This window comes from Triticum urartu, chromosome 5A, assembly GCF_056163025.1.
Source record: "Triticum urartu cultivar PI428250 chromosome 5A, HENAU_Tu73, whole genome shotgun sequence".
Classification (NCBI taxonomy): domain Eukaryota; kingdom Viridiplantae; phylum Streptophyta; class Magnoliopsida; order Poales; family Poaceae; genus Triticum; species Triticum urartu.
The window spans coordinates 345,508,399-345,529,686 of record NC_141877.1 but is presented as its reverse complement, the minus strand read 5'-3'; the positions used below and the strand labels follow the sequence as shown (position 1 = coordinate 345,529,686).

Sequence of the window (21,288 nt, the reverse complement as noted above, 5' to 3'; positions counted from 1 at the left end):
CCGGATTCAACTTAATCTGGTGATAACCTGAGTAGGCATCCAAGAAGCTCAACAGCTCGCATCCGGCTGTGGACTCTATCACTTGGTCAATCCGTGGCAAGGCAAACGGATCTTTGGGGCAGGCTTTATTGAGACTGGTGTAATCAATACACATACACCACTTGTTGTTCTTCTTCAGCACAAGGACTGGATTGGCAAACCATTCTAGGAAGAAAACTTCCATGATGAAGCCGGCTACCAACAGGTGGGCGATCTCTTCTCCAACAATTCTCCTCTTCTCTTCCAACAGTCGGCGGAGGGGCTGTCTGACTGGTTTGGCATCTGCTCTTACATGTTGCTTGTGCTCGGCGAAATTCGTCGAAACACCCGGCATGCTTTAGGGGACCATGCAAAGATGTCCCGATTCTCATGGAGGAAATCGACGAGCTCGCTTTCCTATTTGCTGTCAAGGTTTGCACCTATGACAGCGTACCTCTCCGGGTGCTCAGGGTCCAATGGGATCTTCTTTGTTTCTTTGGCCATCTTGAAGGAGCCCTGGGTCTCCGACTCTTGGGCTTCTGGGGACATGTTCGGCTGCTTGCCGGCCATGGCCACCACCTGGTCTAGGAGCTTCTTCTCTGTCGCAATCACGAGGGAATCGGCCAGCTGGCTGCTGGCTACAGCGCAGGCGGCCGACTTTTCATAGTCACCATTGATTGTGATAAAGCCCTTAGTTCCTGGCATGTTCATCTTGAGGTAGGCATAATGCGGCACCGCCATGAATTTGGCTATAGCAGGTCGGCCTAGAAGCACATGGTAAGGGCTCTCTAGCTCAACCACCTCGAACCAAATGGCTTCGCGCCGGAAATGATCCTTGTCTCCGAAGAGGACATCTATCTAGATGTTGCCGATTGGTGAGCAGGACAAGCCGGGCACAATGCCATGGAACACAGTCCGACTGGGCAGCAGCTGCTTCTCTTTAATCTTCAGCTTCTCCATTGTGTCCCGGTAAAGGATGTTGATGTTGCTGCCGCCATCTATCAGGATTCGGGAAAAACGAGCAGCTCGCCTCTCCGTTGCAAGGGTGGCGTCCAAAACCAGGGCATAGGAACCCGGAGAGGGCATCACTTCTGGGTGGTCGGCCCAGCTCTAGCTGTTGGGCTTTTCAGACCAATGCATGAACTCTGGAGTAGTGGAAGCAACCGCATTTACTTCACGGTGTTGCTGGCGCCGGTTGTGTTTATCGCTGTACATACTGGTGAAGACGACATAAGCGCCATGCTCTTCAGGGTAATCATCTTAGACTTGGCCGACTGCTGGACGGGTGGCCAGCAGGCGGAGGAGGCAGTCCTTCTCCCTTGGCTATACGGACAAGCCAGTGACACTTCCGGGTCGTTTGGTTGGATGGCTTCGTGCCGCTGTGGAACTTGCAGGGGGCATCGAGAGTCTGCTCGAAGGAGAAGGCGGGCAACCAAGTTGACTTCCCACCCTTCTGACGCTTGGGACGCGGCTGCCCTTCAGTTTGTTGATCTTCAACAGTTGCCACCTGCCGGCTGGTGGAAGCCGGCTAGGGGGCTTTGCGCTTGTTGTCGTTCGGCTGCTGGCGCCGACTGTTGTCTCCAGCCGGTGTTCGAGGAGCCGGGGGAGCACCTTCCCAGAAGTGTCCACCCGGAGCTCCGACTTCATGCAGGAGTCGGCCGTGGCGTATTTATCTGCTATGATTAGCAGCTCGTCGAGGATCACCGGCTCGTCGCAGAGAAGCCGGTGCTTGAGTAATGTGCCTTCTCGGCACCCGGCGGTGAAGTACTCGATAGCTTGGACCTCATGCACTCCTTCGCAGGAGTTGCGCAGTTCCGCCCACCACGTCGGGTAATCGCGGGTGGACTCATTGGGGCCTTGCACACATAGCGAGGCTTGGGAGGCCGTTTGTAGGTGCTGGTGAAGTTTCAGATAAACACCTCGGTGAAATCTACCCAGCTGTTGACGCTGTAGGGCTTGAGGCTGTTCAGCCATGTCCGGGTTGTGCCCTCGAGCATGAGCGGGACGTACTTCACGGCAACACGCTTGTTGCCATTTGCTATGCTGACTGTCGTGGAATAATCCACCAGCCAATCCTCCGGCTTCACGGAGCCGTTGTACTTGGGCGTGTCCCTCGGGAGTGAGAACCCCTTGGGGAAAGGCTCGTCACGGATGCAGGGGCCAAAACAAGACGGACCCATCGCGTCTTGTTCTTCTAGCGCTAGGGATCGAGCCAGCCGGTCGATCCGGTGGCGTGCATCGTTCTTGCCGAGTCCTTCTCGGCGGCCTAGTCGGTCACCAAGAGTTAGATGATCAACAGGCGGCGGGGAAGTGCGCCTCTCCCTTCGAGGAGGCGGCGGCAATGGATCATCGTCCCGTTGTTTGACTGCTCGAGGGCGGCCGTCTTGGTCGGGCTCGATGGTGATGCGAGTCCGGCTGCGACTGGCAGCCGACTCTTTGTCTCGCCTGTCGCGGGCGCCGCCAGTTGGTGTCCAGGAGGTCACGCCATGCTCTCGGCGAGGGGGCGGGTTCTCCAACCACTGGTGAAGCTCTTCAGCGCGATAGTCAGCTTCTTGCTGGGCAGTAGCCGCATCAATAAGCTGTTGAACACGCTCTATCATGTAGCAACGCTCGTCGCCCTCTAGGTGGTCCAGCTCATCTGCTGCCGCCTGGGCGGCGCACATGTTCTCCATGGGCGTGGCATAGACTGGGCGGTCTACTCCAAACATGATGGCGACGGCTCCGCCTCACTGCCTGACCGTGCCGGCTCGGCTAGGCCTAGCAGCAGTCGGCGTGCCACCGATAGAGCGGTCAACTTCACGCTGGAAGGCTTCGGAGAGGCTTCTCATGGTAGCCAATTTCTTCGCGTTCTCCACAAGTGAAACGCGGCAGGCTTCCAGTGTCTCAGCGTCCGCATCCGTAGCAATGGGCGTGGATAGATCCCGCATTGCCGCCTGCAATGGGTCCTGGTCGGCTCCTCCGGAGCCCCCATTGGGGCTGATAACAAGCACCTCCGTGACGGTGCTGCCGCCACTCTCCGCGCGTGGGAGCGGATCATCGATAACCACCACGTTGGTGGGGAAAGCGTCGAGGGAAGCCGTGTCAGAGTCGACAAGCATCGGGTCGGTGGAGCCGATCGACTCCAAGTCGAAGGCCGGCTCGTTGGCGATGTGGAGCTGGTCGAGGAGGTTGATGAGGCGGCTCTCGAGGCCATCTGTGCTTGCGTCGGACGCCGGCTCGTCGGAAAGAAGGACCTCGCCAACAAGGTCGCGGAGGCAGCTTGCTGTGCATGCGACCTCCACGCCGTGCAGCGCGTCGGTGCAAACGCCGTCTGGCGTGCCAGGCTGGCTACGCTCGCTGGGGAGGAAGAGGGTTCCTGTCCAGAACAGATCTCCAGACGACGGTGCACCTAGCCCCACAGTGGGTGCCAAATGTCAGGGGTGTCGTGCGCCATATGCCAACGGATGGATTATCATGGAGGGGGCTAATAAGACGTCGCCGGTGACATGAAACGGGATGAGACGATGACATGCACGCCGGTGGATCTTACCCAGGTTCGGGGCTCTCCTAGGAGATAACACCCCTAGTCCTGCTCTGCGGGGGTCTCCGCATGTTCACTAACTCAACAAGAGTGGCTACAAGATCGCTCCTAGAGTTATTTCTCTAGAGGAGGAAGAAGAACAAGGCTAGCCCTAACTCCCTCTCTATGGGTGTGTGTGTTTCTCTAAGAGTCTGAACCCTTTGCATGGGTGCCCTGGGGGGTTTATATAGGCCTACCCCTCAGGGGTACAATGGTAAACTGGCCGGGTGTAGGCCCAGGCCGTCAGTGTCTCTTGTGGCCGGCTTCTTCGCTGGCAGCTGGGGCCCGCCGATTGGTGGGCCCCGCCGGTTGTCTTGTACTCTGCCGACAAGCCGCGCCCGCCGCTTGCGGGCCTTGCCGGCGGCTCATCACTATAGCCATGCTTCTAATGACGCTTGCTTTGTTGGGGGAGGCATGGCTACAGTCCCGCCGCCTGGCGATCGTTCACTGTAGCCATTCCCTATTTCTCCCGGCTGATGGTGCACAAACTCTTAAGAGGGGGAGGGCCGCCTGCCGAAAATCGGCCTCCCCCAAGCCGGCTGGCTGAGCTTGCCGCCTTCTGTCTTTTCACAGGCTGGTGGGACCCGCCACCTGTGGGCCGTACCGACAGCCCATCGTGGGAGCTAGGCCCCTTCTATCTTGGGTGATGTCATGGGCGGAAGGGCTACAGTGTCGCGTCGTGCGGGAGATCACCAGCCGGTACACCCACGGTAGCCACGACCCGCCCTGGATTCAAGGGTGGCAGGCTTCTTTGTAGCCATGCCTCGTCTCATCGCATTCATGGTGGCTCAGACTTTGAGTGTGTTTGGGGCCACCTGCCAGGCCCCTCTAGGGGCCGCCTGCTAGGAGGCGGCCCCTCTCACAGCCGTCCACTTGGACCAGCCGGCCACAAGAAGGCGGCGATCAATCTTTGAGGCTTGAGGGGTGCAGTCGGCCCCGATGTCTTGAATTGCCATGGGGCAGATGAGGCTGCCCATGGCCAATAACTCCGACGGTAGTCCCCGAAGCTGGTGGGTCGCCGCGGCTGATAAGTGGGGTGCCCCAGCAGCTTCCTACTCCATAAGGTCTTGGTTGCTTGCACTGTCCGTCTTCTGGAGCGCCGGTTGCAAGGAGCCGCCCCGGGCCTGGCAGGCCGACTGGTGGAATTTGAATAGTCGCAGCGGGAGGCACGCGGCGCGCTAGCAAGGTGACTAGGCTTGTCACCCGCCGCATGCGCGCCACGCGGCATTAGCTGGCCGGGACGGCCTGCCAGCCCACGCTCGATGGGACGCATCAGCAGGCCGGGCCTCGGCACGCGCGCAGATCTGCTGCGGCCGAGGCGAGCGGTTGGAATCCCGCGCGTTTTTACCACGCGCCATTACGGCACGGTAAGTGCGGGGCCGTGGGGTCGTGGGCGCAGTAAATCCCACGATCCCATGCCCCGCCCCCTCGGCTTCACAGCCAGAGGGCTATAAGTAGGGGGAGAGGGGAGGGGCAGAGGCACGCGTGCCCTCCCCTCACTCTTTCTTCTTCCTCACTGCTGCTGCACTCCACGCTCGCCGAAGTGCAGCAGTGATTTGCTGCCGTCGTCGAGCTTCTCCTTCTCGAGCCCTTTCTCCGCTCCACCGTGGGTCCGTACGCTCGTCGTCGTCCCTTTGCCTTCGTCAGGCTTGAGTCGTCATGGAGTGCTCCGGCGGCTGGGACGGCTCCAACATCCATGACGACCACCTCACGTTCCTTCGCGACACGCGGTGGCTGCCCAGCACGGACCGCGTCAGGGTGCGTGTGCTGCCCGCCAAGGAGATCTTGCGGGTGGAGTAATCGCGTGCTGCGGTGGAGCGGTGGTTGCGACTTGCCTGCGCCACGTAAGGCAGGGACGATGGTGCTGGTGAGGTTCGGATGCGGGCGAGGTGGCTGCTCCAGCTCCAGAAACACACTGGGTACAGAAAAATTTCACGGATAGCTCCATGAAATGTAGGTGTAGAGGTAGAATCGGAGTTGAAATCTGTATTGTGGTAGATGTACTGGATTGAATGAAATAAAGTTGTCAGTGTTCCTCCAGAAATGAAATTGGGAAAAAGAATTAGAGACGAGGGACTGCCAAACGGAAATGCCTCTGCGAAGCTCTGGGTTTCGATATTCAGCACAGTGGGTATGCACAAATAGAGAGGGATATGTGACTTTGCATTCCCCGAGTACTGCCTGAATGTACTCATGGGGGGAACCAGGTATGCGTGCAGTATATAGTACAACCTAAACTAATAAACAGACAGAGAAAATAAACACGCAATAGAAAAGCACACCAGACAAATCATACTGAAGTGTTTTTATGCTAGGGGGTATATGTACTCCTGGCATACATATACCTACACCAGCGCGTATTTTATTAGAGACTCGGGACGATTCAATGTTGTTTTTACTGTAGGTGATCTACTGATTAAAATCTTGTTAGAAACACATTTCCAGCACCGTCGAACGTTTCTTCTTGAGATTGAGACAATAAAAAACAAGCACGAAAACATACATAGAACACAGCATATGGATTACAACAGTACCATCATACAACAAAGCACGAGAGCTCTACGCGCTAAACGAAACAACTCATTCCGGGATACATAGTTCTATCCTCATATCGAGGGTGAACAGACTAACTGATCTACTCGTAGAATCACCTCACTGCCTGACAGAGGTCATGCAGAGGACTAGCCTTGCTGGGGCTCTCCGGGAGGACGAAGACTGAGCCAATCTCCATCTTCATCGTCCGATAGCACTACGGGTTGGGATTCGACTGCTGGGGGTGTGGCTGATATTGATCCAAGCAAATGCTGCTGGTGGATTCGGTAAAGAGCCTTGTCGAGGGTGACGATGTTTGGTCTAGGCCACAACACAGGCTGAGAGGGTAGCACTGGTTCGGATGGCATGGGGTGAACGGCTTGAGATGCAAATTTACGAGCCTCACGATAAGCTTCCTTGACAACTCGTACCGCATCGTTGTCCAGGTTTCTAAATTCGGCAAGCATCTTAGAAATCATCATCCCCTGGGCAGTGATATATTTCACAAGGTGAGCGATTGCGGGGTCATCTCCTTGGATAGTGGGAGAAGGCTGAATTCCTGCTTCTGTCACAATGGGGAAAAAGCAGAACTCCCGCCTTTGTGCCACCTACAGAAACTTGGTTCGGAGGTATAGGTTGGCCACCACAGCAGCGGCCTGAATGGCTAAATCAGCGGTAGGCATGGCTCTACCCTGAAAAACCAAAGGTTGGCCATCTACTGTGGGACTTGGGCCGGTGTGTACTCTTGCATCATAGCGATCAAGGTGAGGGACGGGTGTCGACTGGAACACCAGGTAATCGGGGCTAGCATTACAGCCAAAGGCTTTGGTGAGCATCTCGGCAAAAAGGGGTGGAAAGCCAGGGTGGTTGACAGCAAAGGTGTGGGTGTAAAACTTGGGAGCTTTGAGGATGCTAGCCATGGCTCGGGTGTTACTAGCTAGGCTTCTTTGTAGGGACATGGCTGACTAAGGGGTGAGCGATTCGGCTAGCGGAAAGGGGGCTTTTATAGGCAGCTATGTGGGACATGCCCGCATGGTGTGGCCCCATTCCCTTAATGGCGAAGGGAAAGTGGTGAGGCTGACCAGAAAAGATAGGGTTGCTATTTGTTCCACGGATAAGTAGGCGGGGACAGCGGGGTGAGGACGTGTCGGTCCCGACTACGCCACCTATTGATTAATAGTGGCCATGCCAGATGCCAAGGATGGGTCAAATCCATTAGGGTCATTACGGGTTGATGGTAGCAGTGATCTAATTCTAGGATAATCTATGCCAGCCTGGCTGCTCTGATACCATCTCCTGTGGCACCCCGATCCGCATGGAGCCGGGGGCCTTCGCACGTCAGCCCAGGATAACACCTGACGCACGACAGGTCCATGATATAGCACTCCAGTTACAATAATATTCATCAAATACATGCGTATAAGATTACATCATTGATGAATACAATTATCTGGCATAGCCCTAAGGCTATTATATGGCAGCGGAAGTCTATTTAAGTGGTGGCGGAAGTCTTGGTTTGGCGGCTCATCAACTCTGGCTGGGCTCCACAACTCACGGGACTGGCAATATTACGGCCTAGCATGACGGAACAAGTGAACAATTCAGGCACGACCTACAAAACTGGCATGACACGCCAGGTCAGTTCATTGAATGTACTTGCAAGACAACCAAATACACAACATCCAAAAAAACAGATGACTAGCAAGAACCAAGCATATGCAGCAGTCTACTTCAACACAACTTCTAAGTATGGCATGATATTAACTAGAATCTTAAATCAAACTAAGCATGAACAACATCCTAGCATCTACTAGCAGGGCATATCAAATTTACTTCTAACAAAGCAACAACAAAGCGTAGCATATCAAAACATGGCATGGCATCATGAAACTATGCTGGAAATAAACTACCATTTACCTCCCGTGAAGACATATGATAATAACCTTATGCAATAATCACTTACTCGGCCACGGCTCCTCGGAGCACATACATGACTTACCGAGACCTCGTCTCGGGGTCATATCACACATCATCATGACTTCTCATGATTTTCCCATATTCCAAGTCATCACATTCTTTTATTTCACATTAATCATCAACTTAGTTATTTCAGGTTTATCCTCTACTTCGACCAAGATCCGATAGTGTGACCTACTACGAACTTGTGCCCATGACCGAGGACGCGGCTATCGATAGATTAAAATACACTCTTCAGAGGTAGCGCACTGTACCCACACCACGGAACCCATGGCCTCGCACTCCAATTTGGGTGGACCAACGGCGTTCCGACAAAACTGACCTACTGCCATGACACTCTCCCGGCCACTCCGACCAACACCCCTTATAGGCTCAGTCCTGGGTGGCCCCGTACCTACCAAAGGTACCAACGGCCACTGTCGTGGCAAAACGGTCCCAAACGGGGACATGAGCTCACAATCTAACCCGGGCACACAAGGATTATGTTCGCCTACCTGATCAGGGTAACGCGTGCCCATAACCTTCCCTCGCGGGAGGCACCGGCGAGAGGAATGACAATAGACCCAGCTAGGACCTCCCATAAGGTAAATGTGGTTGCACTGGAGAAAGCTCGATTTGGTGGCACTATGATATCCCAGTGATGATGGAGAAGGTTTGATATTAAGTCATATTATTAACTTCACCGTCATCAATCAACATGCGAGCATTTTAACATGAGTGCAAAAACTATCATGCAACGTACCGATGCAGTAACAAAATCAAGCTTTTCAAATGAACAATGATAGCATGTGAAACATGGCAATAACAAGTACTAGTAATTTCACTAGTGCAATAGAATATCATAACATCGATACTACTAACATGAGAAGAAACTAGACAGAGGCATGATATTACCAGTAACAACAGCAAATTAACATGTCAACTTATTTCATGAAAGCATAAGCATGCAAGACAGATGACAAAAACATATAGCACGACTAAAATAACAGCAGACGGAATAGACAAGAAACTACTGCAACTAAACACACACACGAGGTCAAAGCAAAGTCAACATGCAAGTTCGGGGCTCATGATAAGAGTTTGGCTTTCCTGGGGTCGACAAATACTTCGGGAAGAAGTGTGAAATGCTTGCGGAAAGGGTTGCCGGAAACAGTTCTCTCTCGGAGGGGGCTGTTTATGGGCAAGGGCAAAGTTGTCATTTTCACTATGTGCAAACATTATGAAAATGATACCAACGGAAAGAGCTCGACGAACCGAGAACATGAGCATTGGAATCACCTCAATCGGAGTTACGGTTGTCGAGATAAGAAGGGTTGAAGCTCCGGGACCTACCGGTGAAATTTTTTCAGCAAACAGGCCCCTGGAGGAAAAACTGAACGCGCCTTTGGGCCGAATATGTTTTCTTCAAAGAGAAACGTATTTTGAGCCGAAGTGCAAAGCGAATACGCTTTTAGAACTAAGAAAGCATATTTCAGGTAAAAGAGGGAGAAAATATGCTTTCATATATCGAAAATGCATAACCAGAATACGCCTTCACTTACAAACGTGGGCCCGAGGCGGTGTCAACACCGAGACGCTGCCAGGTGGGGTCGTGTGGGGAGGGGCCTGCCTGGCCTGGCGTCTTCAACCTCCCGCTCGTGCGAGCGCCTGGCAGAGGGAGGGGCTCGCCTCGACGGCGATTGCCGACGGCTCCGACCACCGCAGACGACGGCCGACCTGCTCACGAGCTCAGGAGTGAGAGGCGCATCCCGTGGTGGTGTCATCTACCGTCAAGGAGCATGAGGGAGGAAGCGCCTGGGTGTGCGGCGGGGAGAGGCTTTGACCACCATCGAGCAAGGTGCTCCGGTGGGGCAAATGGGTCGGCAAGGCAACGGGGCGGCTCGCCGGACCTCAGGTGACGCGATAGTGGGGGAGAAACGGCGAGAGGGGCGCGGCAGCGCCAGGATCGAGCAGAGCCCGAGGCAGCGGCCATGGCGATGGGGAGGGGATGGAGACCTCCTCGAGCTTGAGCTAGTGGTTCGGGGGGCATTGTGGACTGCTAGGGGCTCGAGGGCGCTACTTATAGCCGCGGGGAAGAGCTCTAGAGGGAGGGGAGGAGGTGACACGCGGCGCGGCAACATGTCCATGCGCTAGCGACGCACACGCGTGGCCAAGACTCACGGGAAGGGGCGGCAAGGCGACGAGGGGGATGCGGACGAGTGCCAGGAGACCACGAAATCAAGCAACACTCGCGGACGAGATGAGGAAGCGGACATGAGCGAGGAAACGACGGCGCACACGGGCACTCGCTGTGTTCGGCAACGGCGACGGCTCAAGGAGGAAGCAAACGAAAGGGGAACGATCTCCAGGGGAAAGATGACGTCAAGGGGGAGCTGCGTGACACACTAGGACAAGCCAGAACCGGCCGGAGCGGCACTGCTGTTGCCAACAGTGGCTAGACCACTGATTTGGCTGGCAATGCCCGTGGTCACCATGGACAACGCATGCTCAGGTCGCCTACTTCACGCCAAACCTTGTCAGCAGTGGAGTCCTTCCAAGGATCACTAAAGAAGAGGTGATGGCACGGGCAGAGGTGTGGGAGCAGAGGGGAACAAGCTCGACAAGTTTGTTGTTGCAATCTTGGCCACATCTTGGTGACCTAACTGGTGGGATTAAGAACTAAACGTGATGTCTGGGAGGCTTAGGGAAGAAAATACTATAGGCTTGGAAAGTTGGAAGTGATTTGGGCAAGTATTTAACATAGCTGCAGTGCAACTATCAAATATGGCCCAGAAAACAAATGAGGAATAAGCACTCACTAGGAGTATTAGAAAGAGCTACCACTTGGCAAATCTCCATGATTTGGACATATTTAGATGCTGCAAAAAGATCATACCAAATGGACTTGCCAAATTGGTACTTGTTTCACAAGCATCACTTTTGACCAGAAACTTGGAAAAATTCTAAGAAAATATTGGCTACATGGAATGAGCCAAACTCTTGGGTAGGTGGGTTATATGGATAGGAGAAGGCTTGGAAATATTTTCAGCCATAATGGAGCAAGATAAAATATACTTGCTTCACAAACTGAAAATTTGGACAGAAGACAAGAATTGCTCCTGTGCTCTCATATTCAATGAAATGAGCTGAATTTGGGTGGAGTCTAATGATTTGGAATACTTGAGAGGATGGCAAAGTTTCATCCCATTTGAAAACTCTATGAAGGTACTTTCTTCACAAAGTTGCATTCTGGTCAGAAACTTGGAACACTTGCACAGGGAGCTAGGATGAATGGATTGAGTTCATCTTTGGTATCCAGGGGTGATTTATCAAGGTTAATCACCCTGCCAAATTGCAGCTCAATAGGAATTAGGAATAAGGCACTTCCTTTGCAAAATTTCAAAGAAGGCAGTAACTTGCATTGGATCATGTGCCCAATTTTTGATTTGTGGATCATGAGACAGGAATGGAACTAGTGATTATATAGCAAGTAAAAGCTCCACAATTTATGTGGGAATTTTCTCTACTATAAAAATAGTAGTTCCTTTAGAAAATGGCAGAAATGCAATATTGGTATTAAATAGGGAAAAGGCAAGTTTCCTTATTTTAATTATGGCCAATATCTTTGCCAGAGCTTGGATTACGCATAAATATCAACTCCACCAATTCACATGAATTTAGGAGATGGCTAGCTGTGCCTTTGGATTTTATTCCTCGGAAAAGCAAGAAAAGGAAGAACTCATAATTCAAAAAACATTGCAAGGGACTTGGCAATATTTTTGCATATCCAAGGTTTACAAGGATAGGAGGGTCTCTGGGAACAGATGGGATGATTAATAGCTCAAGGAAAATGATAGCTCCTTTGTAATCACAAAGGCCATATTCAGATTCCAAAATTTGGAATTAGGGTTTGAGGGGGTTTGAGCTGCTGCAAATGAGGTCTTGCCCACTGACAAAGACATGAGAAAGGCTTTGAAAGGTTGGAAATGACAAGAAGTCTTAGAGTCATCCAACAAACTCAGGAGAAAGATTTTGAAAATGGGTGCCAATAAGGAATAACAGCACAAAATTTGATAACCCAATTTTTGGGCCTGAGACAGTAACGTTGTGTTCTCTTTGGTTGAATACGCCTATGTTTGAACAGGAAGCCCCCAAGTGACATACTGACAAATTGTGCTCGCTAGGGACCTATGTTTGAGTTGTGCTGCGCATCCAACTCTCTTTGGTCCCTACAGTTTGGGCGTCAAGCCTCTTAAATGAACGTGTAAGGAGATGATAAAGACTCAGCTTCAAGGAAGTGAAACGACAGAGGCCCTGAATTATCAGGGATGTCGGCTTTATTATACTGTCTATAATATATACACCATCAGATTGTATACATCATGAGAGCCGGTGACTCAAGTATAGTAAGGGCGAAGATGAGCAATGTTCCACGGCCGCCGGGTCTCCTCCTCCGATGTGCGTGAGTCCTTGTGGTCTCGAACATCAATAAGGTAATAAGACCCATTATGCAGATTCTTGCTGACCATGAAAGGTCCTTCCCAAGGCGGTGATAGTTTATGCATATCCTTTGATCCCGGATGAGCCGGAGCACCAAATCACCTTCTTGAAATGTTCTGGTTTTAACCCGGCGGCTATAATAACGATGCAGATCTTGCTGGTAAATCACCGAACGAGCCGCCACAATATCACGCTCCTCATCTAACAGGTCAAGTGTGTCTTGTCGTGCTTGTTCATTGTCAGCTTCAATGTAAGCCGCCACCCGGGGTGAATCGTGGCGGATGTCACTTGGGAGAACCGCCTCTGCTCTATAAACCATGAAAAAGGGAGTGTAACCCATAGATTTGTTAGGGGTTGTATTGATACTCCATAATACTGAGGGTAACTCCTCCACCCAACAGCCCGACATTCTTTGCAAAGGAACCATAAGTCGAGGCTTGATACCTCGCAAAATCTCTTGATTAGCTCGTTCTGCTTGACCATTGGACTGGGGGTGAGCCACAGAGGAGACATCAAGTCGAATATGCTCTTGTTGACAAAATTCTTTCATGGCACCTTTAGACAGATTAGTACCATTATCTATTATAATGCTATGGGGAATGCCAAAACGGAAAATCACCTTCTTGATAAACTTAAATGCCATTGCGGCGTCACACTTGCTAACTGGCTCTACTTCAACCCACTTAGTGAACTTGTCCACCGCCACCAGAAGGTGGGTCTTTTTATCTGGGGACCTCTTAAAAGACCCAGCCATATCAAGCCCCCAAGTCGCAAACGGCCAAGTAATTGGAATCATCCTCAATTCTTGAGCCGGAACATGAGCTCGCCATGAAAATTTCCCACAACCGTCACATCTGCTGACCAAATCCTCAGCATCAGCGTGAGCTGTCAACCAATAAAAACCATGAAGAAAAACCTTGGCGACAAGAGATTTAGAACCGGCATGATGACCACAATCTCCTTCATGAATCTCTTGCAGAATCTCACGACCTTCTTCAGACGAAACACAACGTTGAAACGCCCCCAAAACACTGTGATGGTGCAACTCCCCATTAACAATCGTCATTGACTTAGATCGCCGGGTTATCTGCCTGGCTAAAATCTCGTCCTCAGGTAACTAGCCCCGGGTCATGTAAGCCTGATACAGCACTGTCCAATCAGGAATAGCATGAAGAGCCGCCACCAACTGTGCTTCCGGGTCAGGAACAACAAGATCCTCCTCGGTAGGCAACTTAACAGAAGGGTTAAGAAAAACATCCAGGAAGGTGTTAGGTGGGACTGGCTTACGCTGAGACCCTAACCGGCTTAAAGTGTCAGCCGCCTCATTCTTCCTGCAATCAATATGCTCAACTTGGTAAGCTTTGAAGTGACCCGCAATAGCATCAACCTCTCAACAATAAGCCGCCATGAGTGGATCCTTAGAATCCCAAGTGCCAGAAACTTGTTGAGCCACCAGATCTGAATCGCCGAAACACCTCAACCGGCTTAAGTTTCCTTAGCCATTCGAAGACCGTGAAGCAAAGCCTCGTACTCAGTTGCATTTTTAGTACAAGGAAACATTAGCCGGAGAACGTAAGAAAATTTGTCACCTCGTGGGGAAGTCAAGACAACTCCAGCCCCTGAGCCTTCCAACTGCTTGGATCCATCCAAATGAATAGTCCAATATGTGTTATCTGGCTTTTCCTCAGGTGTCTGCAATTTTGTCCTATCATTGGTAGAATCCACGTGCTTGCGACTTGATGGTCGTACGAGGCGCATATTTCAAACCATGGGGTCCAAGCTCGATGGCCCACTTGGCAATCCGGCCCGTGGCTTCTCTATTCTGGATGATGTCCCCCAAAGGAGCAGAGCTGACCACAGTGATGGGATGACCCAGAAAATATTGCTTAAGCTTCTGCCTTGCCATAAAGACCCCATACACAAGCTTCTGCCAGTGTGGATACCTCTGCTTGGACTTAATAAGCACCTCACTGATGTAGTAAACCGGCCATTGAACCGGATATTCCTTGCTCGCCTCTTTCCTTTCCATCACAATGGCTACACTGATGGCTCAGCTATTAGCAGCCACATATAATAACATAGGCTCCTTATCAATAGGGGCAGCAAGAACGGGCGGCTCAGCCAACTGTTTCTTCAGATCCTCAAACACTTGATTAGCAGCATCACTCCAAACAAAATGATCTGTCTTCTTCATCATCTGATAAAGAGGAATAGCTTTCTCACCCAACCGGCTTAGGGCCGCAATGGGACCCGCCAGACGTTGAACATCATTAACACACGCCGGCTTAGCCAATGAAGTAATGGCTTTGATCTTCTCCGGGTTAGCTGCAATGCCTCTGTTAGAAACCAGAAAACCCAAAAGCTTGCCCGCTGGTACACCAAAAGCACACTTGGCCGGGTTAAGCATCATCTTGTAGACCCGCAGATTGTCAAATGTCTCCTTCAAATCATCAATCAAGGTCTCTTTCTTCCTTGACTTCACCACAATGTCATCCACGTAAGCATGAATATTACACCCGATCTAATTCTGACGGCAATTTTGCACACACCACTGGTAAGTCGCCTGGGCACTCTTGAGCCCAAAAGGCATAGACACATAACAGAAGGCTCGAAACGGAATAATAAAAGCTGTCTTCTCCTGGTTCTTAACTGCCATCTTGATCTGATGATAACCAGAATAAGCATCCAAAACACTCAAATGCTCACAACCTGCCGTAGCATCAATGATTTGATCAATACGAGGGAGAGCAAATGGATCAGCCGTACAAGCCTTGTTTAAATCCGTGTAATCCACACACATCCGCAAAGTGCCGTTCTTCTTAAGCACCAACACCGGGTTAGCCAACAACTCAAGATGAAAAACTTCAACAATAAACCAGGCCGCTAAGAGCCGGGCCACTTCTTCAACAATAAAACGATGGAGGAATTGCTTGACCTGCTTAAACTTCGGATCAATATTAAGAGTGTGCTCGGCGAGTTCCCTCGATACACCCGGCATGTCTGAAGGCTTCCATGCAAAGATGTCCCGGTTCTCACGGATGAACTCGATGAGCGTGCTTTCCTATTTCGGATCCAGGTTAGCGCTGATGTTGAACTGCTTAGATGAGTCGCCAGGAACGAAGTCAACCAATTTAGTGTCATCTGCCGACTTAAATTTTAACGAAGGATCATGATGTGTGATTGTCTTTTTCAAGGAGGTCATGTCCGCCGGGTCGACATTATCCTTGTAAAATTTCAGCTCCTCTGTTGCACAAACTGATTCAGCATAAGCCACATCACCTTCTTCAGACTCCAAGGCCACCTTGCGACTCCCATGTATTGTGATGGTGCCTTTATAACCCGGCATCTTAAGCTGCAAGTAAACATAACAAGGCCTTGCCATAAACTTAGCATAAGCCAGCCGCCCAAACAGAGCATGGTAAGGGCTCTTGATCTTGACCACTTCGAAAGTCGAAGTCTCGGACCTAGAATCATGCTCATTTCCAAAGGCAACTTCCAAATATATCTTACCCACTGGGTAGGCTGACTTACCCGGCACCACACCATGAAAATAGTGTTTGACGTCTTAAGGTTCTTATCCGTCAGTCCCATGCGACGGAAGGTCTCATAATAAAGTATGTTAATGCTGCTACCTCCATCCATGAGTACCTTAGTAAACTTATAACCTTCGACCTGAGGTGCCACCACCAGTGCCAGGTGACCTGGATTATCAAGCCGGGGCGGATGATCCTCACGACTCCACACAATAGGATGCTTTGACCACCGTAAATAACGTGGCACCCCCGGTTCAACGGCATTCACAGCTCTCTTGTGAAGCTTCTGATCCCACTTACACAAACTGGTGGTGAAGACGTGGTATTGCCCACTATTCAGTTGCTTTGGGTTACTCTGATAACCAGACTATTATTGCTGCTGATTCCCCTGATTATTCTGCCGGTTGTAATTACCTTGGTTGTCGTGGCCTTGAAACCCGGAATTTGAACCGCCGCCTCCATGACCCGGACCATGAGAGACGGACCCTGAACCGCCGTTCGGGACATGGTTGTGTTGGATGGACTCCCTAAAGCTTCTCATTATGTTGCAATCTTTCCACAGATGAGTAGCCATCTTCTGATTCGTTCCATGTTTTGGACATGGTCGACTTAACACTGCATCAAGGTCAAACCTTGTCCCTTGAGCCGGTGGTCCCTTATGCCGCTGGCTATAATTACGCGCATCGGTGTTAGCCACAAAATCATCAGCCTTGTACTTACCTTTGCCTCCCTGACTGGTAGGGTTGTACTGTTGCCCCTTCATGCCGCTACTCTTCTTTCCCTTTCCCGATCTTTCATCCTCAGAGTCGGGGTCCTTGGTACCATCAGATTCGACATATTTGACAAGAGCCGCCATAAGCTCCCCCATGTCGTTGCAATGATGCTTAAGCCGCCCAAGTTTCTGCTTGAGTGGGATGAAACGGCAATTTTTCTCCAACATTAGCACCACTGAGTCGACGTTGATGTTATCTGAAGAATGTAGGATAGTCGATACCCAGCGCACCCGGCTGGTCGTTGACTCTCCCTCAGCCTGAACGCAAGAAACCAAATCCATGATCGACATGGGCTGTTTGCATGTATCTTTGAAATTCTGGATAAATTGGGCCTTCAGCTCCGCCCATGACCTGATGGAGTTAGCCGGCAGCCCCTTCAACTAGGTGCAAGCCGTCCCCTCTAACTTCATGGTGAAGTACTTGGCGTATGAAGCCTCACTAGCATCCAACATCTCCATGGCCATCTCATAACTCTCCACCCATGCCTCAGGGGGTTGTTCTGCCGTGTAATTAGGCACCTTACGAGGGCCTTTGAAGTCCTTGGGCAGACGCTCGTTTCGTAGAGCCGCTGTTAGACACGGCACACCGAAAGCCTTAGAAGTTACACCTGCCTCAATTGAAGTTGTCGGGTAAACCGGCGTGTGCTGATGAGCCGCCAGCTCGGCCTCCCAATGTGCCCTACCCTGGTCCACCAAATCCTATGCATTGGCACCATTGCACGCCGGGTCATGTCTAGGAGGTCGGTTACGGCGCTGCTCCGTACTCAAGACTGCTGGTGAGTCAATGTGCCTACTATAGCTCCGACTTGGACGAGGGTTTGAATGGATCCGGTCGTGGCTATAAGAATAAGCCTGTTGTTGTACTAAAGCCGTTTGAAGAAGCTCCCTGGCCCTTCGGGTTTCAACCGCCGTCGGAGTCTCACCCTTGACTGGTAAAGCCGCCAGTCGCGTTGCTGCCGCAATCATGTTGTCCAAAGGGGTGGAATAGTGACCCGGCAGTGTTACCACGTGTTGAGGCAGGATGTTGTTCATATACAGAGAACTTGTCACGCGCGGCTGACCTGGCACCCCACCGCCTAGCGCTTCAGTCATCCGATTCACCACCGGTGGGTTACTGGCCCCGGCTCCAGGGGTGTTGAAGAGGTCCCTTGACTCATAAACTGAGGGCAGACAACTCCAGTATTTTCTCCTCAAAACTTCGTTTGACACGTTCTGATCCACCGTGAGCCGGTATGAATATGCTTGAATCCGTTGTGCTTGGGCACTTAAAACGGCTCGCTCTGCAGCCATCCTGGCGTTTTCTGCTGCAAATTCCGCCTTGGCTTGCGCTATCTCATCACGCAACTTATCTACTTCTGCCTTGTGCTACTCCTGGTTGTTTGGGGTTACCTCAACCTCCATCAGAGTCGTCAGAGTATCCAACAGATCTGTTAAAACTTGAGCTGGCGGGCGCACTGAACTGCCAGCCCTGGCTGTCGTTACCGCTGCTGCGCTAGAAGTCATAGCCGCGGCGGCTGTCAAACTAAGAACCGGCTGGGTGCCAGCCATGAAGATCACCACCCTGTTCGGCGGCTCATGGGGGTCCGGAATACTGTCGCCTTCAGAATAGCCCCCAAGCCGCCCGTCTTCTAGCTGGTACATTGAGTTGGTCTTGCCCGTGGACGACTCATCATCAGAGCAGATGGCCGTCTCACCGCCAGAGACAGAGCCTTCCAACTCAGCCCCCTGGGTGAACCCAACGAAGACATGCTTTATGGTGGGTTGAACCCGGGCGGATCGTCCAGGCTGAGCCGTCTCGATGATGTCGATGCAAATGTCCGGCTCAGGGCCCGGTTCGCCGATCTTGCCGATGAAGACATGGATTCCGTCGAAGGGAACCCAGTACCCGTACTCAATTGAGCCGGCCTCAGGGGCCCAGCCTGCATCGTCGATGTAGAGCTTGCCGTGATGACTCTTGGTTATCCGGCCCATAGCGTATCCCTTGAGCCCTTCGAAGCTGCCCTTTAAGAACTCAAAACCACCGTGCGCTGGCCCCACGGTGGGCGCCAACTATCATGGAATTGTCACGGCAGATGTCCTTGTAGAAGGACTTAGTTGTGGAGCCATTGTGACGAGGTTAGCTTAAAGGGGTTAAACGGGACAAAGGACACGGAGAGTTTATACTGGTTCGGCCCCTTGCGGTGAAGGTAAAAGCCTACTCCAGTTTGTGGTGGTATTGCTAGGTTTTCGATTACCAGGGAGCAAACGCGCTTTGCCTGGCTTTTGACTTGTTGTTTTCTTGCCCTAAGCCATTGTCGGGTCGTCCCCTTATATACACGGGTTGATGCACTGCAGCCTACAGAGTCCCGGTCGGCTCATAAAAACGTGTCCGGCTCGGTGACTTATCTTACATGCCTTATAACACAAGTTACATATACATGGCGGTTTATACTCATGGGCCTTAAGCCGCCTCTTGGTTTGGGCCCCTTAACAGGCCTGCCTCATGAACCGCCACCTTCACATACTTATGGGCTTCGTCTAGATGAACCGCCATGGGGATAACCCGGCCCCTCCTGGGCGGGTTATACCCAATAGTTATATCCCCAACAGTGTGGGTACAGTGTGCTAAACTCTGCAGAGTGTGTTTAATCTATCGATAGCAGTGCCCACGGATAAGGGCCCAGTTCGTAGTAGCTTAGACTATGGGTCAACAGTAATAATAACCTGTTTAATAACAACCCTAGTTCGATGATGAAAGAAGCGGTTGATTCTTATGTGATCGTGAGAGCATCGTAGTGGTATCGAGGATACCGAAGATGATTGAGGTTTATGGTATTATGCAATAATCAAGGGTAAAGATCAAGCTCCTTGTGGTCATGTAATGATTAGTATGGTATAGTTAATACCAAGCTTGATTTGATCCTGAGGTGATCGTGTGATCACCATGATGGTAAGTGATTCATGTGGTGGTTACAAGGTAACCCCAAACAGAGTAAGTTGTTGCATGATATTGTTAACATGTTGCATGCTAGTAGCCTCATATGTTCATGCCATGCTCATCTGGTATTGCTCTAGCTGTATCATGTTCATCTTGTGCATGCCATGTGTTCTGCTAGTATCATTTTCTTCTTTGCTAAGTAACATGCAAATGCCATGTTGTTGTTTGTCTTGATTGTTTTGGTTGCTGTGAGCTTGCAAGTACATTCAATGTACTGACCTGGTGTGTCATGCCAGTCTGCAGGTCATGCCTTGTTTGCCAAGGATCCTGTGTTTTCGAGCTAGGATAAACATTCCAGCCAGTGTCCCTGCGGAGTGGAGTCCATCATCGTCGTCGTTGTTTCGCTGCTAGAAACTATTCCGCTGCTATGTATTGTTCTGCTACTTGCATAGAGCAACCTTGGGAGGTGTAGTGTTGTCGTGCCGATGTAATCCCCTTGTATCCATATCAATTGTAATAAAGAGTTGGTTTGTTTTATGCCAAGAAGTGTCGTATTCCAGAGACTTACCTCGATCTCTAGGCTGGAATACGGGGCGGTCCGGTCTCTCTGAGCCGGGGTGCCATAGTCGGCGCTCGGGTGGCGGTGTGCGGTATTGTGACGGTGTCATGGGAAGGAGCGCCCGTAGTCAGGCCTCGGGGATGTAGCCATCATGGTGAACCTCATTAACAATCTCTGTGTCGTGCTTGTGTGATTGATTGGTCCTCGGATGATCAACTATGCGCCTCGGATTTATTCTAACAAGTGGTGCCATGAGCAAGGTTTCGAAGAGGATACAGAAGTTGATTTAGAGGAGAGCGGTGATGACCGGTGGCTGTGGAGGCACAGCGTACGTGCGACAGCGATCAGAGATCGTCGTGTATAGAGCAATCTAGAGATGAAGCGGATTCACAGATCGATTACAAATAAGTCACAGTTGTCATCAAGTTTGAAGCTTGGTTCGATGGGCCAGCGGCTGGAGCGACTTGGAGTTGGATTATCGATCAGGAGCCAAATCTGATCTGTGTGGCGTGTTTAGGTGTGCAACACCAGGAGTCCTCCGTAGCGGCGTGTACACGGCGGCTTCCCGGACGCTGGGGTCGTACCATGCGAGAGGGCATGAGGCGGGCAGCTGCTAGCGGCCCAAGTGCTGCTGGCCCACATGCGACAGGTTTTTCCAAGCAGAGGCCTGGCTCGGGATAGCTCGTGATCCAGCTGGGATTACGGAGGCCGACGGGTGGTGCGTGCGGGCGTACAGAGGATGGGGGCAGCGGTGCTACATGCGTGCGCATTGAAGCCAGGAAAGAGTAGCCATGAGATTTGTTGGATAAAAAAAGGCGTCACATGTGGTGTGCTTGCCATTGGGTGCTTGAGAGAAAGAAGGAAAAGGAAAATTTGGGTCAGCTTGTGCCATGTGGGCACGGGAGGCTGCCACTGATATGTCGTTTTTTGGGGTTTTCTCCG

At 51.3% G+C, this 21,288-nt stretch overlaps 1 protein-coding gene across 1 annotated transcript; it reads right to left on the bottom strand.

Annotated features, from left to right (window-relative positions):
• Positions 1 to 435: 435 nt before the first annotated feature.
• Positions 436 to 759, bottom strand: LOC147971337 (uncharacterized). Its single transcript, XM_087523925.1, has one exon. It carries the CDS (start codon positions 757 to 759, stop codon positions 436 to 438), a length of 324 nt encoding a protein of 107 aa, XP_087380051.1.
• Positions 760 to 21,288: the final 20,529 nt, after the last annotated feature.

Bases quoted from the DNA above. Each gene is read 5' to 3' on its own strand.
- LOC147971337 (XM_087523925.1), bottom strand. From the start codon at position 759: ATGGCGGTGCCGCATTATGCCTACCTCAAGATGAACATGCCAGGAACT.